Source organism: Malaclemys terrapin, chromosome 14 (assembly GCF_027887155.1).
Source record: "Malaclemys terrapin pileata isolate rMalTer1 chromosome 14, rMalTer1.hap1, whole genome shotgun sequence".
Classification (NCBI taxonomy): Eukaryota; Metazoa; Chordata; order Testudines; family Emydidae; genus Malaclemys; species Malaclemys terrapin.
The window spans coordinates 39,228,026-39,251,356 of NC_071518.1; the positions used below are offsets into that span (position 1 = coordinate 39,228,026).

Here is a 23,331-nt window from a genome sequence, read left to right on the forward strand (position 1 = left end):
GCCCCCTCTGCTCAGCCCTCCCAGGGGATGTGCAGCCCAGAGCCTGCGGAGGGGACAGGCCAACCAAGCGTGGCAGCATCACAGAGCTGGGGGAGCAGAAGGGAATTTCCCCAGGATTCCTTCCCCAGATCCAGCCACAAACGTCCCCTCCCCTGCTCCTGAGCGTGCCCAGGGCAGTCTGTTACCAAGCTGAGAGCAGGGCCTGACGGGTTCTAACTGGGCTGGGCAGAGTTCAGTTACTGGTTGATAATTTTGACCGATAACATTGATGTTTAAGCATTTTTTTATTTTGATCTATTTAAATAGTCACTGCTGCAGAAAATGAGGGGGAGTCAGACAATGGGGGGGGGGTCAGATAATAATTATTTACTGACAACGGATGTTGAGATTCCACAAGTTAAAGCTTTAATACCGTTATAAGACAAACCATCAACATCCCATGTCAGAATATACCCAGTAAAGACCCTTCAATCAAACGCAAAGAAGAACTTCAGCAGCGTTGTTCTTCCTTTGCCGATCGGTGCATTTCTGTGATTATCAAGGGAAATATTTTTCATTGGGGCGGGGGGGCAGTGAAATCAATAAAAAGAAGAACAGGAGTACTTGTGGCACCTTAGAGACTAACATCCGAAGAAGTGGGCTGTAGTCCACGAAAGCTTATGCTCTAATAAATTTGTTAGTCTCTAAGGTGCCACAAGTACTCCTGTTCTTCTTTTTGCTGATACAGACTAACACGGCTGCTAAGTGAAAACAATGTGTACTGACATTTACCAATTCAAATCAATTCCTTCCCGGCCTAGTTATAACACAGACAAATCCAAACTGTCTTGTAACTAAGGTTGCCAACTTTGTAATAGTTAAATCAGACACTCCAGCTGGAGTGCTGGAACCTCCCCTGCCCCGCCTCTTCCCTGAGGCCCCACCCCCTTCACTTCTCTTCCTCCGTCACTCACTGCTACTCCCCTGCCCGGGATCATGGGAATTGCAGTAATCAGAGCCCAGTGCAGAGGTTGGATGATCCATCCTGAACTAGGCAGTGTCCAGAATGTCGTTCTGCTACTCGCCACAGTCAGGGTAGGTGTCTCAGCAATGCGGCAGGGCAGGGGAAAGGAAAGAGTCCCACTACATGGAGTAAAAGAAGGAAGTTTTCCCCGATGGACGTGTTGGGTTTTCGTAGGGCGCCGAAATACCATTGCCAGGAGCATAGGCGCCGACTCTGGGGGGTGCTCCGGGGCTGGAGCATCCATGGGGAAAAATTAGTGGGTGCTCTGCACCCACCGGCAGCCAAACTCCCCTTCCTCCTTGTGACAATGCAGTTCTGGCGGAACCCAACTGAGAGTGCCAACTCAGGACAAATTGCTCAAATAGGGCAGTTACAGCCCAAGGCTGGGGTTTTTTCCACCTCTAAGGCAAACCAAACCAGACAGACTAGGAGGACTTCGGTCTCACCCCACTGGCTAACCGCAAGTTTCACAAGCAATCTCCTTAGACACTCCAGTTTCCCAGTATTACCACCAATGCCACTCGTTATGGGGACAAATGGTTATGAAAACCAATATCCCAGTAAAAGAAAAAAGGTTCTCCTGATCCCAAAGGACCAAGCCCCAGACCCAGGTCAATATACAAATCAGATTTTACCCACAAATCACGCTGTTGCCAATCCTTTAGAATCTAAAATCTAAAGGTTTATTCATAAAAGGAAAAAGATAGAGATGAGAGTTAGAATTGGTTAAATGGAATCAATTACATACAGTAATAGCAAAGTTCTTGGTTTAGGCTTGCAGCAGTGATGAAATAAACTGCAGGTTCAAATCAAGTCTCTGGAATACATCCCCCGCTGGGATGGGTCCTTAGTCCTTTATTCAAAGCTTCAGTGTAGCAAAGTTTCTCCAGAGGTATGAAGCAGGATTGAAGACAAGATGGAGATGAGGCATCAGCCTTATATAGTCTTTTCCAGGTGTAAGAACACCTCTTTGTTCTTACTGTGGAAAATTACAGCAAAATGGAGTCTGGAGTCACATGGGCCAGTCCCTGCATACTTTGCTGAGTCTCAAGGCATATTTGCCTTCTCTCAATGGGTCCATTGTATAGCTGATGGTCCTTAATGGGCCATCAAGCAGGCTAGGCAGAGCTAACACCAGTTTGTCTGGGATGTCTCCCAGAAGCATAGCATAAGTTTGAAATACAGACAGTATAGAGCCAATATTTATAACTTCAACTACAAAATTGATACACACATATAGACAGCATAATCATAACCAGTAAACCATAACCTTGTCTTAGACACCCCATTTGACCCCCTTTATACAAGATTTGGTGCCACTACAGGACTTTGGTTGCAACAATGATCTATATGGTCCCAGATTATATTAATAACGTCACACCCCTGGCCCCACCTCCTCCTCTGCCTCCTCCCCTGAGCACGCCACCTCCCTGCTCCTCCGCCTACCTCCCAGCTGTTTGGCGGCGTAGCAAGCTCCGGGAGGGAGGGGGAGGAGCGGGAACATGGCCTGCTCCGGGGAGGAGGTGGGGCTGGGGCGGGGATTTGGGGAAGGAGTCAGAATAGGGCAGGGAGGGGGCAGAGTTGGGTCAGGGGTTGGAATGGGGTGGGGCAGGGGCGGGGCCAGGGGTAGAGGTGGGGTCGAGCACTCACCGGGGTGAGTAGAAGTCGGCGCCTAGGGCCAGGAGGCAGATTTTTAAACACGAGTGATGCTCACTGGACTCCTACAGGTTTGTCGACATGTTAACTGTCTTGTGGGCCAGCTTGAGAGGCTTTGCGTTACAAGGCCGGGGAGCCAGGAACAACCAACAGGCTTTGTTGCAAGTCCCCCAGCATGTTAAGGTGTGTTCTCAAACCCCTGCTGAGCTCACCTGTAGCAAAGCAGCGAGCGGTGCCCTGCCGGACCCCACTGGTCTGCTGGCTGCCTGGCTCACCTGGCGGCTGCCTGGGGGCCTCTATTGCTCTCGGGGCCTCCTCGCTGGATGTCGCCTCGCCACTGCCATGGTCGCGCGCAGCCGGGGGCGATTCCGGCTCCTGAGGAGTTCCCGTCCCCGCGTCTCTGACTCCTGATTACTCCCCAGTCGGGCCTCGTGCTGCGCCCCGTGGGGAGATCCCGAGGGGGAGAGCAGGTCTCCTGGGTCTGTAAGAGCGTAGCTGGCCCCTTAAATGAACTGGGGGCTCAGCTCTCCTGTTCCCATCCAGCGGCTCCCGGCTGAGCCAGGTGAGAGGCTGGGGCAGCACCTGGGGCGTATCTGAAGTCCGGCAGGAGCCAGCAGGGAGAAGGGCAGGAGTGGAGAACTGCCAGAGGCAGAAGGCAGTTCTGGGAGAAAGCTGAAGCCAGGAGAGCAGAGAGGGGTTTGCAGGCTGGCTGGCATCCCCAAGCCAGAGAAGGCTGGCTCTAGGCCGGGCAGCAGGCACCAAGGGCCAGGGCTGAAGGAAGGGGAGGGCCTTACCCACTGATGTCTCCTTGCCACAGAGCTAGGCTCTGAGGGACAGTAGGAGAGCCGGGGGCCGGAGGACAGCTCCCCTGGCAAGGATACTCCCAGCAGAGCGGCTGTCACAGTGCCTGGCCTGGGTCACAGGTGAGAGGGCCAATCTCAGGTCAGACTGTCGAGAAACTGGGCAGACGCCCTCCCGGGGGGCATGTTCTATAATTAGATGTAACCAAACGTGCGCTCCCGGATCGCTATACTAGCTTACCATGGAGCCACAGCCAGTTCCCAGAGACACTCCAGCCTATCTCAGCACCCAGACAGACCGGACTTCTGCGCTGAAAGCCCCAAATCCCCACCCCTTAGGTTCGTCCAGCCCCAGGGAGCCAGTCACTTACCCCACGTCAATGGATGCTCAGAATCTCACACCAAAGACAATGCTGACAGCCAATTTCTTTGGGCAACTAGCTAGAGATTTATTAGCTAAGAAAAAGAAAGAAAAGTTAGTCAAAGGTTAAAGCAGGTAAAATACGTTACCGGTGAATTCAAGTTTAAAAGTCCAAAATGATAGCAGGGGTGGGAAATCTGCTAGTTTTCTATACGTCTCCCTGGGTGGCCCAAAGAGTCTGGGGGATCTCAGTCCTTTTGTTCAAAATCTCCCGTCAGAATTCACCAGTCCAGAGATGGGTTAGGAGAGAGGGGCCTTTGTTCTCCCTTTTTATACCTTGACCCTTTTGGCTGGAAAAATCTTGGTTGTGTCATGGGCTCAGACAGTTCCAGGGTCTCTGTGCTTTGCCCTCAGGCCTTCATATGAATTGCAAATTTTTGCTTGCACCGTCTGCATACATCCCATTTGAGGTGTCTCCGGGAGTGACACGCAGAGGCTTTTGTTTACAGTTCCTTTGTTATTCCTGAAGAGAGAACCTATGGGCATGTCTCAGACTCACAACATGTTTGAGCTCCAGACAAATAGCACCATTTAATAACTCCACCCACAATGTCAATACACATGTTATAACAAGATAATAATACTCAGCAGATTATAACTTTTCCAGTGATGCTTCACAAGGCATACTTTGTACAAGAAGTATCACAATTTTCTCAAAGTGGTGACCATGTTAGTGTAGATGGTCAGTGCACCTGAGAAAAGATGGACGAGGTCAGATAAGGAGCTTGGCTGCGATGGAGGACGTTGGGGTATGGTGAGAACAAGAACTATAGGCATTGAGCTGACAGGGACTACGCTCTGGGACTTTTGTTAGACTATTTGCACAAGGTTTGTGTAATAAACTGGCCCCAGGAGGGGTATTTGTTGAAGTCAAAGCCTGAAATGGAGTCCTTTGGGTTACTCAAGAGGAAACTGAGGCAAGGGGCCACTTGTGGGGGCCGGGAGGAGGCCACTCATTACAGTGCTCATCCATCCATCAGTATCTTGGCACAGGGACACGAGGGATCATCTCCAGTGCTCAGGAAGGACACAGCTGGGACACTCCAGGGAGATGTGGCTGGCCAGCAGACACGCCGAGCACAATTTGACTGCCAGATTGGGACCTCGGTCTGCTCTGACTATGAGGAGCGTAACCGTATCGTTGGTAAATGTGCCACCACTGCCGTTTGTTGTGGCCACCCCGACTGAACCGCAAGGCTAGGATGTGGACGACCCAGAGCCAGACAGAGCCACAGTGTCCCCAGACCACGTCCTTCCAGAGCCGGAGGATGAGTCTGAACCTCTGTAGACGACCCAACCCAGGGCTGATCCGAATGCCGGTAAGAATTGAAATGATGCATTGAACTACACTGGGGTGGGGATTATACCTGCCCGGGTACTGTACAGACACCATCATGTTGGTCTAACTGTTCTCTGCCTCATGGCTTTTACTCCCGCCCCTGGTGCTCAAAGGCCACGTCAGAGACTATCCAAGCTCTCCAGTCCTCCTCTTCATGGTCACATGGAAACAGAGCCAGCCCGTAACCTCGCTACGTCCTGCCCCACACACCCTGACCCTGCTCCGCCTGGTCGGCTCCCCCACCCGCCAGAAAATGGTGCCATCGCATAGCTTAACATGGAAGAAGAGCGTTTTAGGTACAGGCAGGGGCGGCTCTAGGCACCAGCAAAGCAAGCACGTACTTGGGGCAGCCCATTTGCAGGGGCAGCAGGGATCCAGCCTGGGAGCTGAGAACCAACAGGGGTCCCTGGGTAGGGTTACCATACGTCCGGATTTTCCCGGACATGTCCGGCTTTTGGGGGCTCAAATCCCCGTCCGGGGGGAAATCCCCAAAAGCCGGGCATGTCCGGGAAAATCGGGAGGGCTCGGTGGTGCTCGGCCGGGCCGGCGGTGCGGGTCCGGGGGCATGGTGCCGGGCCGGGAACCAGGGTCACAGTGCCGGGCCGGGCGCGGGGCCGGAGGGAGAGCCAGGGGCGCGGTGCCGAGCTGGGAGCCGGTCAGCCGGGCCGGCGGGGAGCCCGGTCAGCCGGGCCGGCGGGGAGCCGGGCCGGCGGGGAGCCCGGTCAGCCAGGCCGGCGGGGAGCCGGGCTGGCGGGGAGCCGGTCAGCCGGGCCGGCGGGGAGCCGGGCCGGCGGGGAGCCGGTCAGCCGGGCCGGCGGGGAGCCGAGCCCGCGGGGAGCCGGTCAGCCGGGCCGGCGGGGAGCCGGGCCCGCGGGGAGCCCGGTCAGCCGGGCCGGCGGGGAGCCGGGCCCGCGGGGAGCCGGGCCCGCGGGGAGCCCGGTCAGCCGGGCCAGCGGGGAGCCGGGCCGGCGGGGAGCCGGTCAGCTGGGCCGGCGGGGAGCCCGGTCAGCCGGGCCGGCGGGGAGCCGGGCCGGCGGGGAGCCGGTCAGCCGGGCCGGCGGGGAGCCGGTCAGCCGGGCCCGCGGGGAGCCGGGCCCGCGGGGAGCCGGTCAGCCGGGCCCGCGGGGAGCCGAGCCCGCGGGGAGCCGGTCAGCCGGGCCGGCGGGGCCGGGGAGCCGGTCAGCCGGGCCCGCGGGGAGCCGAGCCCGCGGGGAGCCGGTCAGCCGGGCCGGCGGGGAGCCGGGCCCGCGGGGAGCCCGGTCAGCCGGGCCGGCGGGGAGCCGGGCCCGCGGGGAGCCCGGTCAGCCGGGGAGCTGGGGGGTGCGCCGGGCCGCCGGGGGCCGGCAGTGCTGGGCGGGCCGGGGGTGGTCGGCCGGGGGCCGGGGCCGGCACCCCAGGACCCGAGCCGACCCAGGCTGGAGCCGCCGGGGGGCCAGCCTGGGCCGCGCCTCCTCCCCCCCACATCCCCCTTACCTGCTTCAGGCTTCCCGCGAATTAAATGTTCGCGGGAAGCAGGGGAGGGGGCGGAGACTTTGGGGAGGGGGCGGGGTTGGGGCGGGGGTATGGGCGGGGCTGGGGGCGGGGCCGGGGGCCGTGGAGTGTCCTCCATTTGGAGGCACAGAATATGGTAACCCTATCCCTGGGAGCTGTAGTTCCTTGGTTAGCTCCCTGCCTATAGAGCCAGCCCTGGAGCAGGGAAAGAACTACATTTCCCAGCATTCCCTTGGCCGCTGTCAACAGGGAAGAGGGGAAGGGAGTGAGGTAGCTGAGACCTCATGCTGCTGTGAATGGAGAGCTGCGCTGGGAAGGGCAGGGAGACCATATTTTAACATTCAAAAAATAGGACACTCCACGGGGAGGGAGGGTAGCCCCACCCTGCCCCCATCCACTCCCTCCGACTGCCCCCCACAGAAACCCCAACCCATCCAACCCCCCTGCTCCCTGTCCCCTGATCACCCCATCCTGGGACCCCTGCCCCTAACTGCTCCCCAGGATCCCACCCCCTATCTAAGCTTCCCTTCTCCTTGTCCCCAACTGCCCCCTCCTGAGACCCCTCCCAACTTCCCCCCAGGACCCCACCCCCTACCTGTCCCCTGAGAAACTCCTGGGACTCCCATGCCTATTCAACTGCTGCCTGTCCCCTGACTGCCCCCCCAACCTCTGACCCATCCAACCCCCCAGTCCCCTTACCGTGCCACTCAGACCAGCGTGTCTGGCTCCACGCAACGCCAGACACACTGCTGCATGCATGCTGCCGTGCTCCCCCGCAGAGCCACAGCCCCTTCCCCCCGCCAGCACCTGCCTTCCAGATTTGAATTCAGGCGTGCTCAAGCTCAGTTTGGGCAGCTGTTACTTCATTTCTCCCAAATCAAATCTACTGATCCACTGGAACTTGCAGTAGAAAAAGTAGATAAAATTGAGCAAGAAATGCTTCCCAGTGGTTATTAGGACTGGAATTGCTATTTTCAACAGCCATTGCTTTTTGATTTGTTTGTTTGTTTAAAAGGAAGACAGTGATATCGCATTGGCAAATTCCCCATAGAAAGAAAGAATGGAACAAAAGAATAATAAAGGCACCTCAACTTTTCCTCATTTATGGAGGACGGTCTTATAATATGCATCCAGATATCCTCCAATCACACAAGCTGAAAATTGTTCCACTTTACTGCAGTTCTGTAACCATACGGGAACCAATCCTGTCTGTGTTCTGTGCACATCCAAAATTCCTGCTGAATGACCTGCCGTGGGAGCGACTTACCAGTGACCCAGGGCTGCGGCGGAAGGAGGGTGCGGTGGCGGGTGCAGGTGGTGGGGGAGAGAGCCCAGGGCTGGGGCGGCAGGAGGTGTGTGTGTGGGGCAATGGTGGGGGGGAATGAGGGAGCCCAGAGCTGGGGCGGCAGGGGGTGTGGGTGTTGGGGAAGAGCCCAGGGCTGGGGCAACAGGGGGGTCCAGCGAGGAGCTCAGGGCTGGGACGGGGGGCAGCCAAATTTTTTTTTGCTTGGGGCGGCAAAAAACCTAGAGCCGGCCCTGGGTACAGGCACTTTTCTTGTAAATTACCTTCACCCCTCCCCTTAGTCTTAATTTTTCATTAAACCGGCATCGTAAGGCCGAGGAGAGAACGCCAGAGCTGGAAGGCCATTGGGCTAGCAAGAGGTAGACCATGTTTCTGGAGCACCCGGCCTGCTGCTAAGCCCGCACAGCAGTGTGGTGGGTCAATCTTTTTTTTTTTTTTTTCAGCGTTAACAAAGTTCATCTTGGTGTCTGACTCTGTACTAGACACAAGAGACACATGAGTCGCAGTCGTGGGTCTGGGTCTTGGGCCCTCCCTTCTATGGGGAAGCGTCACTGACCTACCATCCACGCAGACACAATAACAGCATCAACACAAGCGCAGGTACATCAGTGTGGGGGGGGTCGGAGCATGGTTGTGCGTGTAGGTGGGTGTGGATCTGTCTGTCTGCCAAGCAGTGTGGCCAGTGCTCCCAGATGGATTGAGTGAGGTGATTTGGGCCCCTGCGGCAGGAGCTGTCACCTCACCTGTGCCCATCTCCTGCCCAGCAGCTGCTCCTGTCCTCAGGGCCGGCTCCAGCATTTCTGTCGCCCCAAGCAAAAAAAAAAAAAGCCGCGATCGGCGGCGGCAGTTCAGTGACAGGTCCTTCGCTCCTAGAGGGGGTGAGGGACCTGCTGCCCCCGAATTGCCGCAGGTGCCGCCCCTCTCCCTTGGCCGCCCCAAGCACCTGCTTGTTAAGCTGGTGCCTGGAGCCGGCCCTTCCTGTCCTCCAGCCTCCAAATCAGTCCTACCCCTCCCGTTCCCACATCAACTCTGCCCCCCCAGACCCATCTTTGCTCCTCCTGGGGCTCTTTACCCCTTCCCCAGGCTGGGGGGGCTGCAGCAGAGCCCCCGGCCCTATTCCGAAGCCAGGGGCTGTGGGAGGGAGAAGGGGCAGAAGCGCCGTCCCATCCCCATTGCTCACAGGGGGGGAAGGGGCAGCGCCACCCTTAGCTGCTGGGCTCTTTAGCTCTCCCCCCCACCCAATGAGAACAGTGTGGGCTCCTGAGGGGCAGGGAGAGAACTCTGCCTGCCTCCTGCAGCAGCCCTGATTGGCTGCTCTGCCCCAGGAGGCGGGACGGTGGGGAGGGCTGAAATCCCATCACTGCCAGGCATTGTGAGACCTGGGGATGCGGCTACAGCTCATCCCCCGGCTTCGCCGTGATCCCAGGCTGCTCCAGGGTCGCTCCCTTCTAAAGCCAGAGGGTTAAATGTCTAGGGCCCAAACCTGGGTGAAGATCAGCCCCAAATCTCTGGGGGGAAATGGAGCACATGAAGGCCCCTGCATCCCTCTGTCTGCTGGGGAAGGGGGGGGCAGGTGCAGGGCTGCACAGCTGGCTGCAAATGGGATTGCAGAGGGTGAAAACCCACTGGATGCACTGGAGATCAACAGGCCATCTTTCCTGGCCATTGCAAGGCCACCAGGAACATTGTGCTCAGCTAGTCTGACCTCCTGTAGAGCCCAGGCCAGAGACCTGCCCCATAATCATTCCTGGAGCAGAGCTTTGAGAAAACCAGCCCGTCCTGATTTTAAAATGGAGAATCCAACACTTGGTGAATTGTTCCAATGGTTAATTACTCTCACGGTTACTAATTGACACCTTGTTTCCAGTCTGAATTCATCTAGCTTCAGCTTCCAGCCCCTGATCGTGTTAGACCTTTCTCTGCTGGACTGAAGAGCCCATTATTAAATGTTTTCCCCCCGTAGGTACCTATTAAACACACACATCAGAAGCAGGAGTGGCAAAAGTTCTGTAAAAGTGGGGGGGGCCACCGGTGCCCGAACTACGGCCCCCTGTGCCTCTCCCTTGTCCCCAAGGCCCTGCCCGTCCTGCTCCTTCTCCCTGAGCCCCTTCCCCTGAGGCCCCCCCACCTCTTCCCCCCAAGACCGCCCCCCCCACTCGCTTTGCTCTTCCCCCTCTCCCCTGTTGCTCGCCCTTATGGCTGGTAAAAAGTAAAAGTGACGGGGCCATGGACCCCGGGCGGTGCCCTGATCACAAGTTATTCTCAGCCAATACTTGTGCATAGGTACTGTCAGCGACGGAGCATTCTGGAGGTGGTTCTTGCTCTGGTTGTTGAAACCCTGGAGATGAAGCTAGATGCGGAGGAGCTCTGAAAAGAAATCGCTCTGGCCAATTCCGAACTACCCCTTTGAGCATCACTTACCCGCTCTGGTTCGTTTCTTTAGGGCACTGTCCTGGGCATTATAGCAAGGTTCCTACATCATGTCAGTGACAGCACCGGTGTCTAGTGATGGCCGGGTGGACAGCCGTAGCCTTCAGTTGGGAAAGGTTAGAAAACGTCTCAGAAATACGATGAACTCCCCAAAGGTGCCATAGATCCATTGGGCAGATACGGGTCTGAGAGCATTCGATCAACTCCTTTTGGGGGGAAGGACTGTGGGGGGAGTGTGCAGTCCGCAGCCTGGAGGAGGAAGAAGCCGCAGTATTAGGGTTACCATTCGTCCGGATTGCCCCGGACATGTCCGGCTTTTTGAGCTAAAAATAGCATCCGGAGGGAATTTGTAAATGTCCGGACTTCCCGCCCCCATGCAGAGCGCGCGCGGCTGACAGGGCAGCCGGCCGGATGGTGTCACTTACATAGGGCTCCAACAGCCAGAGAGAGCCCCTCCTCCGCTTCCCCTGCAGCAGAGATCACTCCCTCCCTCCTTCCCTCCCTCCCTGCATGCGCAGAGCGCCTCCGGCAGTCTGGAGCTCCTCCCCCGCACCTCCTCCCCTGCTCCCCAGCGTGCCGGGACGGGCGGGAGGGATAGCTCAGTGGTTTGAGCATTGGCCTGCTAAACCCAGGGTTGTGAGTTCAATCCTTGAGGGGGCCACTTGGGAATCTGGGGCAAAATCAGTACTTGGTCCTGCTAGTGAAGGCAGGGGGCTGGACTCGATGACCTTTCAAGGTCCCTTCCAGTTCTAGGAGATGGGATATCTCCATTAAAAAAAAAAAAAAAAAAAAAAAAAAGTTCACAGAGACGTTAGGCGAAGGCCAACAACAAGGGGGCCAGGGGGCCAGAGAAGGGGCAGGGAGGTTTTGGAGGGGGCAGTCAAGAGACTGGGGGGGGTTGGGAGTTGGGGGGGGCTTTCTGGGGGTGTGGATAAGGTTTTGGGCAGTCAGGGTACAGGTAGGGGGTAGGGTCCTAGGGGGCCAGTTAGGATGGGGGGAGGGTCTCAGGAGGGGGCAGTCAGGGGACAAGAGGCAGGGAGGCTTAGGGAGGGGATGGAGTCCTGGGGGGCAGTTAGGGGCAGGGGTCCCAGGAGGGGGCAGTCAGAGGACAAGGAGCAGGGGGAGGGTTGGGGGTTCTGAGGGGGGGAGTGGGAGGGGCAGGGCGGGGCTAGGGCAGGATGGGGCGGTGCTAGGGCAGGACAGGGGCAGGGCTCCTCCCGTCCTCTTTTTTGCTTGCTGAAATATGGTAAGCCTACGCAGTATCCAGGGCCCAGCAATCTACCCCCGTCCCCTCCCCAGGAAAGTCCAGCGAAGTAGCAGCCTGGGGTAGTGCAAGCCCAGGGCATGGCAGGGAGCGCCCACCAGGCACAGAACGGGGGTGTGAGCCGGGCAGCGGAGCCCCAGCCACGGGCTGTCGACAGCAAAGGAGCTCAGGGGAGGGGCTGTGTGACTACACACACACACACACACACACACGGGGAGGGGCTGTGTGACACCACACACACACACACACACGGGGAGGGGCTGTGTGACACCACACACACACACACACACACTGAGGCAGCTGGAGCCCAGGGGATCGCTTGATGACCACGGGGGGAGCCCTCAGCCCTTTAGAGACACACTGATAAATCCATTGGCAAACTTTGTACAATTATTTGTAAAATGATAACATGGTACACAACTCGGGAGGGGGGAGGAGGAGGTGCCCCACCCTCCCTAAATGGCACCCCTCATCAACAGCCTTCTTGAATCGGGACCCCAGAACTGGCCACAGGATCCCAGCGGCGGTGGCACCAGTGCCGAAGACAGAGGTCCAATAACCGCTTTGCTCCTGCCCGACACTGCCCTGGTCATGCAGCCAAGGCGCTTTTCCCCACAGCATCTCTCTGGGAGCTCCTGGTCAACAGCTTATCAAACCCCCCCCCCCCAAATCTTTGTCAGGGTCACTGCGTCCCAGGATACAGGCCCCCATCTGTGGGTCTGGCTACGTCCTTTTGTCCTAGATGGACACATTCACATTGAGCCATGTCCAAATGCATCTCGTTTGCTTGCACCCAGCATCCCAGACGACCCGAACTGCTTTGAATCAGTGCCCCGGCCTCTTCTTATTTGCCACTCCCCCAGTTTGTGTGTCATCGGGACACTTCACCAGTGATGATTTTGTTTTCTTCCAGGTCCTGGGGCACCCTGGCAGGGGCTGTGTGAAACGGACCTCGCAGAACAGCCCCTGCACGTGCTAGCAGGGATCTACCCCGCCCGAGGCCTGCCCAAAGCCCACCCATCGGGGGCCAGCATGGGGCAGAGGAATAGCAAAGGGAGCTGCGTCCAGCCGGGGCGCCAGCAATGGCAGAGGGCCTGGCGCGCTGGATCGGTTCCTTGATTTGGGCTGGTTGCCCTGGCCCCAGTGGGAATCCTGGAATGCCCCCAGGGTGACAGTCACTGACGGCAGTGGGAGCCGGCCCGTGGAACCCTGCACCTCATGTAACGGGCCCGTCACACCCTCCTCTGAGCCGGCCCAGCTGTCACGCTGTCCTGCAGGGCTCAGGCGCACCCCCTCAGGGCAGGCTGGTGTGAGCCAGGGCACAAACCCCGACTGGTTGGGAGTTCGATGCACAGGCAGCAGGTATAAAAGGCCAGGGAAGGCAAAACCTCCCCACACAGCACGCCCGCAGCCCGTCCGCTGCCCTTGGCACGCACCATCGCCGAAAGGGTGGGAGCCCCGACTGGGGTCCCACTCGCACTTCCCCCCCGAGAGCCCGGCCCCACTTGTCCTCTTCCCATCCCAGCTCCGCCCCGCATGGGAGCCTCGCGGGGGAGGGTGAAGAGGCCCGTGTGAGCGGCAGGCGGCCGGGGGAGGAGGCCAAGAGGTGCGAGCACATGAGTGGCTGGGCTGGGGGAGGGCCTAGGGGAGGGGGGAAAAGAGGCTTGTGAGTGGCCGGCTGGCATGCGAGGGGGGTTGGGGTGAGAGGAATGCCCGGGTGAGTGGCTGGCCGTCTGGCTGACGGCCGGTGGACGGGGAGGTCTGGGGGGAGGAGGTGCAGAGGCGTGAGCAGTGGGTGGAGGGGGTCTGGGGAAGGGGGTGAATAGGCGCGAGGCATGGGCAAGGGGGCCAAGCGGGGCTGGGGGTGGAATGTGGGCAGGGCTTCTGGGGGAGGAGGCTGAGCGGGGTGTGGGCCTTGGGGGTCTGTAACATGTGTAAATGTCTCAGGCACTTTAACAGCCTTACCTTGGGCACTCCGTCTTTTTGCCACCCAGGTGAGCCCACCTTTGTGAGAGATGGGCCCCTACACCAAAGATCACAGCAATATTTAGGTTACTTCCAGTCTCAAAGGACTAGTAACTTACCCCAGGACAGTTGCATCTTAGATCTCAGACCAAAGACAACGCTTGTAGCCAATCCTATAACAAACCATCTACAGAGTTCTTAACTAGGGGAAGGAAATGCGAGAGTTCTTTACAAGATTAAAGCAGGTCAATACACACACAAATGAGTTACACTCTTAATTGGCAAAGGGTAACAAAGCTTCTATAATAAGCAAGCTGTATATGTCTCTTAGGGCTAACCCAAGCTAAACACTGGGGATCTCTTGCTTATGCCTAGAAACCCTGGTCCCCAGAGTCCAAGCAGCATTGAGATACAGTTTCCCCTTGTCAGGGAATAATTCATTAGCACATCTCCGCTGCATGGGGTGAGAGCCAGCAACAGCGTCTTTTGGCCTCTGATGTTCCTCGGTGGTCTGGTGGCGCTGGGCTGGCTCGGCTGGGCAGAAGATCACACCTTTTGTTGGCAGGCAGCACTTCATACTCACTCACATCTCTCTCCTGGCTGGTGACTCCCAGCAGGCAGCAACTCACAAGTGCTCGATGACATCCAAACCCAACACTTGTTTTCACACTGCCAATGCCATTGACACACGGGTGAGCTGGAGTAATGCCTGCCTGGATTTGTCACTAGCCAAGTGAGGCATGGGCAGCGGCAGATTAGAGATTTGTGGGGCCCTGGGCCCAGGGCCGGCTCTAGGCACCAGCAAACCAAGCAGGTGCTTGGGGCGGCACATTTTCAGGGGCGGCATTCTGGCCGTCTTTTTTTTTTTTTTGCTTCCAGCGGCAAAAGCCTAGAGCCGGCCCTGGCAGCAGCAGCGTGTCGTGTGGGGGGGGCGCCCTGGGGCCGCTGCGGTTCGCACTGTGAGGGAGCAGCGCCCACACCTTGTGGCTGGGCCGGGCAGGGTCTGAGCGGGGGACACTTGGGCTGGGGGCTGCCCTGCGGGGCACACGGAGCCGCCTGCAGGTGCCGCAGGGCGGCCGCCCCCCAGCGCTGCAGCCGGGGCTGGGCGAAGCGGCCAGAGCCGCCCAGGGACTGTGGCAGGGTGGCCAGAAGCAGCAGCAGCGGGGCCACAGAGGGCGGGGCGCTGCTGTGCGCGGCCTGCATCCCGCTCTCTGGGGCTCCACTGCCTCTGGGGCTACCCTGCCCCGGCTCCTCAGCCCCCTGCTTGGCGGTCCCCCGGCTCTGCCCTCCCGGGTCCCAGCCAGTCCTGGAGGCGGGAGCCCTGGCTGGAGGGACCCTGCGCTGAGGCGCGGCCCGGGAGCCCCGTTGCTTACCCCAGTCCTGCCAGCGCCAGACCGGCTGGAGGTGAGGGGGGAGCGGGTGGAGTCAGCACTGGTGGGGGGCAGCCCAGGGCTGGGGCGGCAGAGGATGCGGGTGGGGGGGGAGAGAGAGACCAGGGCTGGGGTGGCAGGGGGTGTGGGTGGGGAGGGCACTGGTGTGTGGGGGGGTGAGAGCCCAGGCTGGGGTGGGGGGCAGCCAAATATTTTTTTGCTTGGGGCGGCAAAAAACCTAGAGCCGGTTCTGCCTGGGCCAGAGCAAGTGGGGGCCCCCTCTCACCCCTTCCACCAGCAGTCCCCCCCGCTCTGCCCAGACCCCACTCCCTGACAGAAGCACCAGGTGGGTGGGTCAGGGCGTGGGGTTGCCCATTTTTTTGGGCCCCCCAAATTGACCAAGGCCCCTGGGCACAGGCCCCGTTGGCCCAGTGGCTAATGCGCCACGGGGCATGGAGCCTTTGGCATACGCTGGTGCCTGCTTTGCCAGCGACGCACCAGGTCCCTGAGCGCTCAAACCCAACAGAGCTGCCTCGGCCTTGAGAGCTCGCAGCCCTGGGAAGAAGGCGCCACCACCACCTGCTCCCGCTGGCCAGCGTGAGACCCCCCACAGGTGCACTGGACATGAGCCAGGGAAAACCAGCCCAACGCCAAGGCTGCTCTGACCTGTCCTGTGCCAGAGACGCTGCGCCACTCTCCACCTGCCAGGGGCCAAACCGGGGACGGGGGGGGGGGGGGTTTGAGAGAGCAGAGCAGTAACTGTCCTGGTGGACGAGCTCTGTGCTTGTGCCAGGACGATGTGCCAGGCCCAGTCAGGGCAGGGGCTGGCCAGGCTCCCCCATGCATGAGCCCTGCCCCAACACCCACAGACCTGCAGCTCTCCCTCGGTCCCAGCCCCCTGCTCGTCCAGCCCTGGGCGCCCTCACATCTCTGCCAACACCCCTTGGACCCAGCCTGCCCCCCCCCCCCGCTAGTCCAGCCCTGGGCGCCCCTGGTGAGACTCTGCCAGTCAGACCCCATGTGCCAAACTGAGGGCTAGGCTGAGACTCCACCAACTCATTTCACGTGTCCCAACCCCCATGTGAGGTGGCAGGAGGGGTGGGGCTGGGAAGGGGCAGCCTGCCGCCAGCTGTGAGTAGCTGCACACTCTCCCCTGGACGCCCGCCCCCAGCCAGCCGATGCCTGCTCCTAGCAGCGCACATAAGGCAGTGGGGGCAAGGAGATGCTATATTTGACCTGTCGCTATCAGCTCAAGGCCTGGGCGGAGCAGTTGGGGCAGACGCCCAGCCCTGCTCCGTGCATGACTGGCGCTCACAGGGCGCCCAGCGGGTATAAAGCGTCTGGTTCTGGGCAGCCTGACACAGCTGTGAGCACTGACCCAGCATGGCTTTCCTGCACGCGGCTCTCTGCCTGGCCCTCCTGGCAAGCGCCTCCGGTAAGCGATGCCCATCTGCGGGCGCTGCGGCTGGAGCCTGGCTGAGCGCAGGGGCAGTCCCTGGGGCAGAACCCTGCCGCTGGGCCTCTCCGGCTTGGACCTGGTGGAAGCTAAAGGAGATGCTGGGAGCTGGGTGTAGCCACTGAGCAGGGACACCGGCCCTGGGCTACGTGGGCAAACGGCCAGCGAACTGCCAGCTTGCCCCTTTGGGCTGTGTGGAGACAGCAACATGGGACCCCTGTACTGCTGCCCTGTTAGCGCCAAGGGCCTGTGCATCCCCGGGCAGCACCTGTTCACACAGACAGGGCGCCCTCAGCCTGGCACTGCCTGGGTGCCAGAGCCCCCCCAAGCTGCACTCCTGTCCAAGAGGACACTGCCACAGGGGCTCCCTCGCTCTGCTCAGCCCGCTGCCAAGGGGACCAGCCTTCCTGGTGTGCCAGCAATGCCTCCTGTGCACTGAGCCCCACGGCTGGAGAGACTGGCACGGCCTCTCTGACCCAGCCAGGACCCCCACCACCCATGGGCGGCTCACCCAGACCCCTCGGTGACCGCCAGCCCCACGGGCGGCTCGCCCAGACCCCTCGGTGACCTCCAGCCCCACGGGCGGCTCGCCCAGACCCCTCGGTGACCGCCAGCCCCACGGGCGGCTCGCCCAGACCCCTCGGTGACCTCCAGCCCCACGGGCGGCTCGCCCAGACCCCTCGGTGACCTCCAGCCCCACGGGCGGCTCGCCCAGACCCCTCGGTGACCGCCAGCCCCACGGGCGGCTCACCCCTGCAGATTGGGCCTGGCTGAGCCCTGCAGTGGTGCGGGGGACGGGGCTGCTGAGTGCGCTCCCTGCACACTGAGCAGGGCTGGTTTTCGATTTCCAGGCTGTGGGGTCCCCGCGATCAGACCAGTCGTGAACAGCTTGCAGAGAATCGTCAATGGGGAGAACGCGGTGCCCGGTTCCTGGCCTTGGCAAGTGTCCCTGCAGGTAACGCTCGCTCCTCATGGCGGCCCTGGGGACGGGGGCCTGGGCGCCAGCTCAGAGCCCAGCTGCCCAGCCTGACGTGCTGCGCAGCACACACCTCGCCCAGGGCCCTGCTGGGCAGCGCTGGCTCGCAGGGGCTGAGCTGGGTCCGTGGGCAGGGAGCCCCCAGGCTGGGCTGCCCTGGCACTGTTCTAAGGGCATGGGCCAGCGGGGAGGGCCCGAGCCCCCCATCCCGCATGGGGCTGGCATTGCTGCTTGCTTGAGCTCTGCCTGTGGGCATCACTGCTTGCTTGAGTCCTGCCCCCCCTGCGGGGGCTGGTATCACCGCCCCCCCCCCCCCGACATTCCTCTGCATCCCATGTGTTTGGCAAAAGTGGGCATTTGTCCTGTCTGCGCTTGGCGACTGAGCGAGTTGGCAAGAGCTAATGGGACCAATGCCCACTTTTGCCAAAAATAGTTTGGACGGCCAGGACAGGGCTTAAAAACGGGACTGTCCCAGCCAAAAGGGGCCGTATGGTCACCCTAGAAAAGACACGTTCAAAGGGTGGGAAATTCCAGCAGTCAGGGTCTCTGCCCCGGGCTCAGCACAGGCCGCCTCCCCATCCCGGGGATGTTCTGATGTTGTGTTCAACGGCCTGGCTAATCCACGAGCCAGTTCGTCCCCTGGAATGAGAGCTAAAGAGTGCTGCCCAGGGCCCCTGGAGCAGGAGCAGCCCGTGCGTGGGGAATCCCCCAGCGTTTCGTCGCCCTGGCCGCGGCTCAGGAAGAAATCCAAAGCGATTTGGCTCATGCAGACGCCCGAGCCTGGGAAGAGGGACCCCAAGGGCCATCGCTTGCAAAGCCCCAAGCGTGCGGGGCCGGGACCTGACTCACACACCCATTGCATTGTGCGCTACAGCTGGGCACGCCCAGCCTGGCTGGGACTGACAAGTGCTGAGCTGGCAGGCGGCCCTGGGTCTGGCGGGGTCTGCGATGGCTGGAGTGGGATCCTCAGGGACCCCCATGCCCTGTGGGCACCGGGCCGTGATCCCAGGGACAGCCAGGAAGGAGGAATAATGGAGGGAGCTGGGCCCCACACCCAGGGGCCGGACGCTGCTCCCAGCCTGCGGATCAGGAGGGGGAGCAGGGCACAGAGCGCAGGAGGCTCTGGGTGGCATTTCGGCTTGTGGTGGTGCCAGCCACCCAGAGGCAGAGGCTGCCAATGCCAGGCTAAGTGCCAACCTGCAGTCAGGCAGCTCAGGGTCCCCCGGGCCCGGAGCGCTGGGCACATGCCAGGGTTGGTCCCTCAGCCCGTCCCAGGCTCCCTCTTCTCCCCGCCATTCTCATTCCAGGACAGCACCGGCTTCCACTTCTGCGGCGGCTCCCTGATCAACCAGAACTGGGTGGTGACGGCTGCCCACTGCCAAGTCAGGTAAGGAGACAGTGCCGCAGGCCAGGCCGGTCACTGGAGCCGCTCTGCATTGGCTGGCGCCGTGGCTCCACCTGGGCACAGGGATAGCTCCAGCGAGCGACATCCTCACCCCGCAGCTGCCCCACACCCAGCCCCAGATTGGCAGCGGGGCACCGTGGGCTGAGCAGAGCAGAGCATGCCTGGGGCACAGGGGAGCTGGGCGCAGAGGTAAGGTCATGGCTCTGCTCCCCAGGTGAGCAGAGGGTTCGAGATCCTGGGCATTGCCTAGGGCCTGGAGGGCCGGGGGGAGGGGGAAGCTGGCCGCTACCCAGCGCTGAGGTTCTTCTCCTGGGAAGAATGGAGCCGAAGAGCCAACCTGCCCCTTGCCCTGGGGCTGCCCCAGCCCCAGCCCTTCCTGCCAGTTCCCTGCTGCCAACCTGGGGCCTGAGACCCGGACGCTGCTGCTCCACCCGCCGTTAACAAACACCCCTGCTAAGGAGGGGCTGTGAGGGGGCCACCCTGTCCCACCACAGCTGAGCCTCCCTGGAGCCGTCTCCCCTGGCTGGAGCCTGGCCCCTCTGGGGCTCAGAGGAGGAGACACTGTTGCTTGTGCCACAGGGCAGCTCCACTGAGGTGCAGCAGGGCAGGCAGAGGGGTCACACTGGAGGGCATAGGGGCTCCTAGGGTGAATCCCTGGGTGCCCAGCCCCACTGGCTCTCTCCCTTGCAGAGCCAGGACTCACTTTGCCATCCTTGGGGAGTACGACAGGAGCTCCGGAGCTGAGCCAATCCAGGTCAAGTCCATTGCCAAGGTGAGTCGCCCCCGAACGCCATCCGGGGCGCTGCAGAGAGGGGGGAAAGATGCTGGGCAGTCCCACAGAGCCCAGGAGCGGGGGGCAGGCACCCAGCTCTGTGCCTGGGGCTGTGCCCTGGTGGGGGAAGAGAAGGGGCTGGCAGAGGCAAACCCCCTTCTCAGCACCGCTTGGCGGTGGCATGGCCGGGCATGGGGACCCGTTCTCCACACAGCAGGGATGGGTGCAGGGACAAGCCCTGGGCTGGGACTTGCCCAGCTCTGCCCGGGGCTCCCTGGGCCAGGCTCCCTGCCCCTCCTGGAGATGGGCACATTCCCATGGCGATGGGAACCATGGAGGCCTGGCCTGGAGTGAGCCCTTGGGGAGTATGGCCCAGTCCCTTGTGCTCCCCCAGGTCGGCGCCACGGGAGCCCCGGGAACGGGCAGTTAGTGAGGCGAGGCCCCGTGCCCAGCTCAGCACTGTCCCTCGGGGCAGCGCCAGGGCAGGCAGGATCCAACGAGCAAGTAGGGTGGCACGGCATCGCACCTAGGGGAGCAACGAGGGCAAGGCTGCACTCCCCTGGGGTGACACCAGCCTCCCCCCACCCTCCCCCGGTGCTAAGGGCTGCTTGTCCCGCCCCCATGCAGGCGATCACCCACCCCTACTGGAACGCCAACACCATGAACAACGACATTACCCTGCTGAAGCTCGCCTCCCCCGCCCAGCTGGGCGCCCGCGTGTCCCCCGTCTGCCTGGCAACAGCCAGTGAGTCGCTCGCAGCCAACCCCACCTGCGTCACCACCGGCTGGGGGCGGACCAGCGGCACCGGTATGTACCCACAGCCCGATGCCAGCTCTGGGGGGGGGCAGCCTGGACCTCGCCCACTCGTATGGGCTCAATGCGGCACCCAGCACTGGGGCACCAGGCCAATGCATAGCAGTGCAACCAGCGGGCAGCTAGCAAGTACTTCTCTGGGTGTCTGGCTGTCTCCACCCTTGGCACTGATCAGGGATTTCTTTCCCAGCGAGCGGTGGGGCCGTCCGGCTGCAGCAGGTGGCCCTGCCCCTGGTCACGGTGAGCCAGTGCCAGCAATACTGGGGCAGCCGCATCACCAGCTCCATGATCTGTGCTGGGGGGGCCGGCGCCTCCTCCTGCCAGGTAACGATCTGTAACGTCACCCACCCAACGGGTGTCGGGCACAGGGCAGGGTGGGCGGGGGAGGGGAAGGGACACAGCAGGGTGTGCAGGCGAGGGACACAAGGCAGGGGCACAGGGCAGGGCAGGTAGAGATGGGGAGGGGCACTGGGTGGATGGGCGGAGGGAGGGGCACAGGGCAGGGTAGGCAGAGGAGGTGGGAGGGGCACAGGGCAAGGTGGATGGGTGGGGGAAGGGGCACAAGGCAGGGTGGGTAGAGGAGGCGGGAGGGGCACAGGACAGGGTGGATGGGCAGGGGGAGGGGCATGGCAGGCTGGGCCAGAGAGGGGGAGGATCTCTCTGGAGCCCCTCACCCCCACTCAGCTAGCGCCCCAGGGAGCCCTCCCCCTGCCAGTGCCCAGGCACTGCCTCCCTCTTGCCCTGGGCCCTGGCATGGTGCCACATCAGCCCCACTCTCTTGCCAGGGGGACTCGGGCGGCCCACTCGTGTACCTGAAAGGGGGGGCCTGGACCCTGATCGGGATCGTCTCCTGGGGGACTAGCAACTGCAACGTCCGGACGCCCGCCATGTACGGCCGAGTCAGCGCCTTCCGCACCTGGATCGACAGCGTCCTGGCCTCCAACTAGCGCCCGGCTGGGCAGAGACGCGGAGCGCCAGGGAGAGTGAGCAGTGGTGGCCTGGGCCCGCGGGCAGCTGCTCGGGGCCCTGGGCTGAGAGCCCGGGACTTCCCCCTGCAGGCTCTGTGCAAGGGAATAAAAGGCCTGTTCTGTGCAGCCGGTGTTTTGTCCAGCTCCTCTGTGCTCAGCCCCTGCAGCGCCAGGGGGTCCTGGCTACCCACGCCCAGCCCCGCGCTGTGCCAGGAGGGACCAGGTGTGAGGAGCCTGGCGCAATGGAGCCAGCTGGGGGGGTTCAGGTGAGACCTGATCCTCTGCCCTCGCTGACAGTCCCAGCGTGTCACCACCCCGGGGATCCGACAGTCCCAGCGCGTCGCCCGCCTGCCCATCCCCAGGGGTCCGTCAGTCCCAGCACGTCACCCACGTGCCCATCCCCAGGGGTCCGTCAGTCCCAGTGTGTCGCCGCCCCGGGGGTCCGTCAGTCCCAGCACATCACCCATATGCCCATCCCCAGGGGTCCTCCAGTCCCAGCATGTCGCCCGCCCCGGGGGTCCGTCAGTCCCAGTGCATCGTCCGCCCGGGGGGTCCGTCAGTCCCAGCACATCACCCATATGCCCATCCCCAGGGGTCCGTCAGTCCCAGCACGTCACCCACGTGCCCATCCCCAGGGGTCCTCCAGTCCCAGCGTGTCGCCCGCCCCGGGGGTCCATCAGTCCCAGCGCGTCGCCCATCTGCCCATCCCTGGGGGTCCGTTGGTCCCAGTGCATCACCCACATGCCCTTCCCCGGGGGTCCGTCAATCGGCTGTGCCCTACAGCTGCCCCCACAGATGCTAGGGGCCAGCCCAATGGGCCCTGCTCATGCTAGAGTTAACCCCCTACAAGCCTGCAGAGGCATTTCCCACGTCCTGCTGGCCTGTTCTGCCCCCATCCTGCCATGCCAGGGAAGCTCCGGCACAGGGTGCTCCCCAGGGGCTCAGAGGAATGGTCCCTGGAAAGGCTGCGTTGCCCACTGCCCAGAGTGGGATGGGGGCACTCTGTGGGGCAGTCACGTTGGCAGCTGTTCATCTGCAGGCCCAGCCGGGCGCAGCAGAGCACCAAAGTGGGGGTGCATGGGCAGAGCTGGCTGAAGGACGTGGGCCCTGGGCCAGGCTCTGAGGCTGAAACTCCAGGCTGCCCCTAGGGGGTGGGGGGCTACACAGGCCTTCTTGCCCCACCCCTGACCCCCGAGCCTCTGGCCACCTCACCGGTACCGGCCGCCCTTGCCCCAGCTCTGCTGAGCTGCTGCCTGGCTCGTGAGCCACCCTCACCCCTCCGTTCACAGCGCGGGTGCAAGTGGGGGGCCCAGGGCAGGGAGGTCACAGTGCCGTGTAGATCCCCAGGCAGTGCCCGGCCCGGCTCCGGGCAGCTCGGCCTATATGGACGCGCTGGAGAAAGAGAAAACAGGAGTCCAGGATCCCACGTGGCTGCCACGTACACACAGACAGCCCCAGGGCATCAGCTCGGTACAGGCAAACAGAGCCCCCCAGCTAGCTCCACCATGCACCTCGTGCAGTGCCACCGGGGGTCTGCCTTGCAGCCCCGGGACACAGCGCAGAGCAGGGGGGGCTGGTTCTCCATAGGCCCCTGGTTCCTGCAGTCCAGGGGCTTCTCCAGTCCCAGCTGGCAGGGGAGGTGGCTTCCAAGACAGGGGGCTGGTGGTCACCACAGGAGAATGCCCTGAGCCTGGGGTGGGTGCTCTGAGCCTGCAGGTGGTTGGGGGCCTTGTGGGAGTGGGTGCAGGCCAGGTGGGTGACTCAGAGGAATTAGGCAGGAAGTGAGAGGGTGGGGGGCTTGGAGCTGGGGTGGGGAGGGTTGAGCCAAGTGGAGGCTGGGCAGACTAGAAGAGGGAGGGAGAGGTCAGGGCTAGGTGGGAGCACCGAGGAGCAACAGT

General features: G+C 61.6%; 1 protein-coding gene across 1 annotated transcript; it reads left to right on the forward strand.

Annotated features, from left to right (window-relative positions):
- The first annotated feature begins 16,366 nt into the window (after nucleotides 1–16,366).
- Nucleotides 16,367–21,559, forward strand: CTRL (chymotrypsin like). Its single transcript, XM_054048520.1, has 7 exons — nucleotides 16,367–16,477; nucleotides 17,350–17,453; nucleotides 18,782–18,861; nucleotides 19,570–19,651; nucleotides 20,279–20,459; nucleotides 20,656–20,789; nucleotides 21,251–21,559. Exons 1-7 carry the CDS (start codon nucleotides 16,426–16,428, stop codon nucleotides 21,410–21,412), a joined length of 795 nt encoding a protein of 264 aa, XP_053904495.1. The 5' UTR covers nucleotides 16,367–16,425; the 3' UTR covers nucleotides 21,413–21,559.
- The last annotated feature ends 1,772 nt before the right edge of the window (nucleotides 21,560–23,331 follow it).

Bases quoted from the DNA above. Each gene is read 5' to 3' on its own strand.
- CTRL (XM_054048520.1), top strand. From the start codon at position 16,426: ATGGCTTTCCTGCACGCGGCTCTCTGCCTGGCCCTCCTGGCAAGCGCC. The intron at 16,478-17,349 runs GTAAGCGATGCC...TTCGATTTCCAG, and splicing joins CCTCCTGGCAAGCGCCTCCG to GCTGTGGGGTCCCCGCGATC. The intron at 20,460-20,655 runs GTATGTACCCAC...TTTCTTTCCCAG, and splicing joins GGGGCGGACCAGCGGCACCG to CGAGCGGTGGGGCCGTCCGG.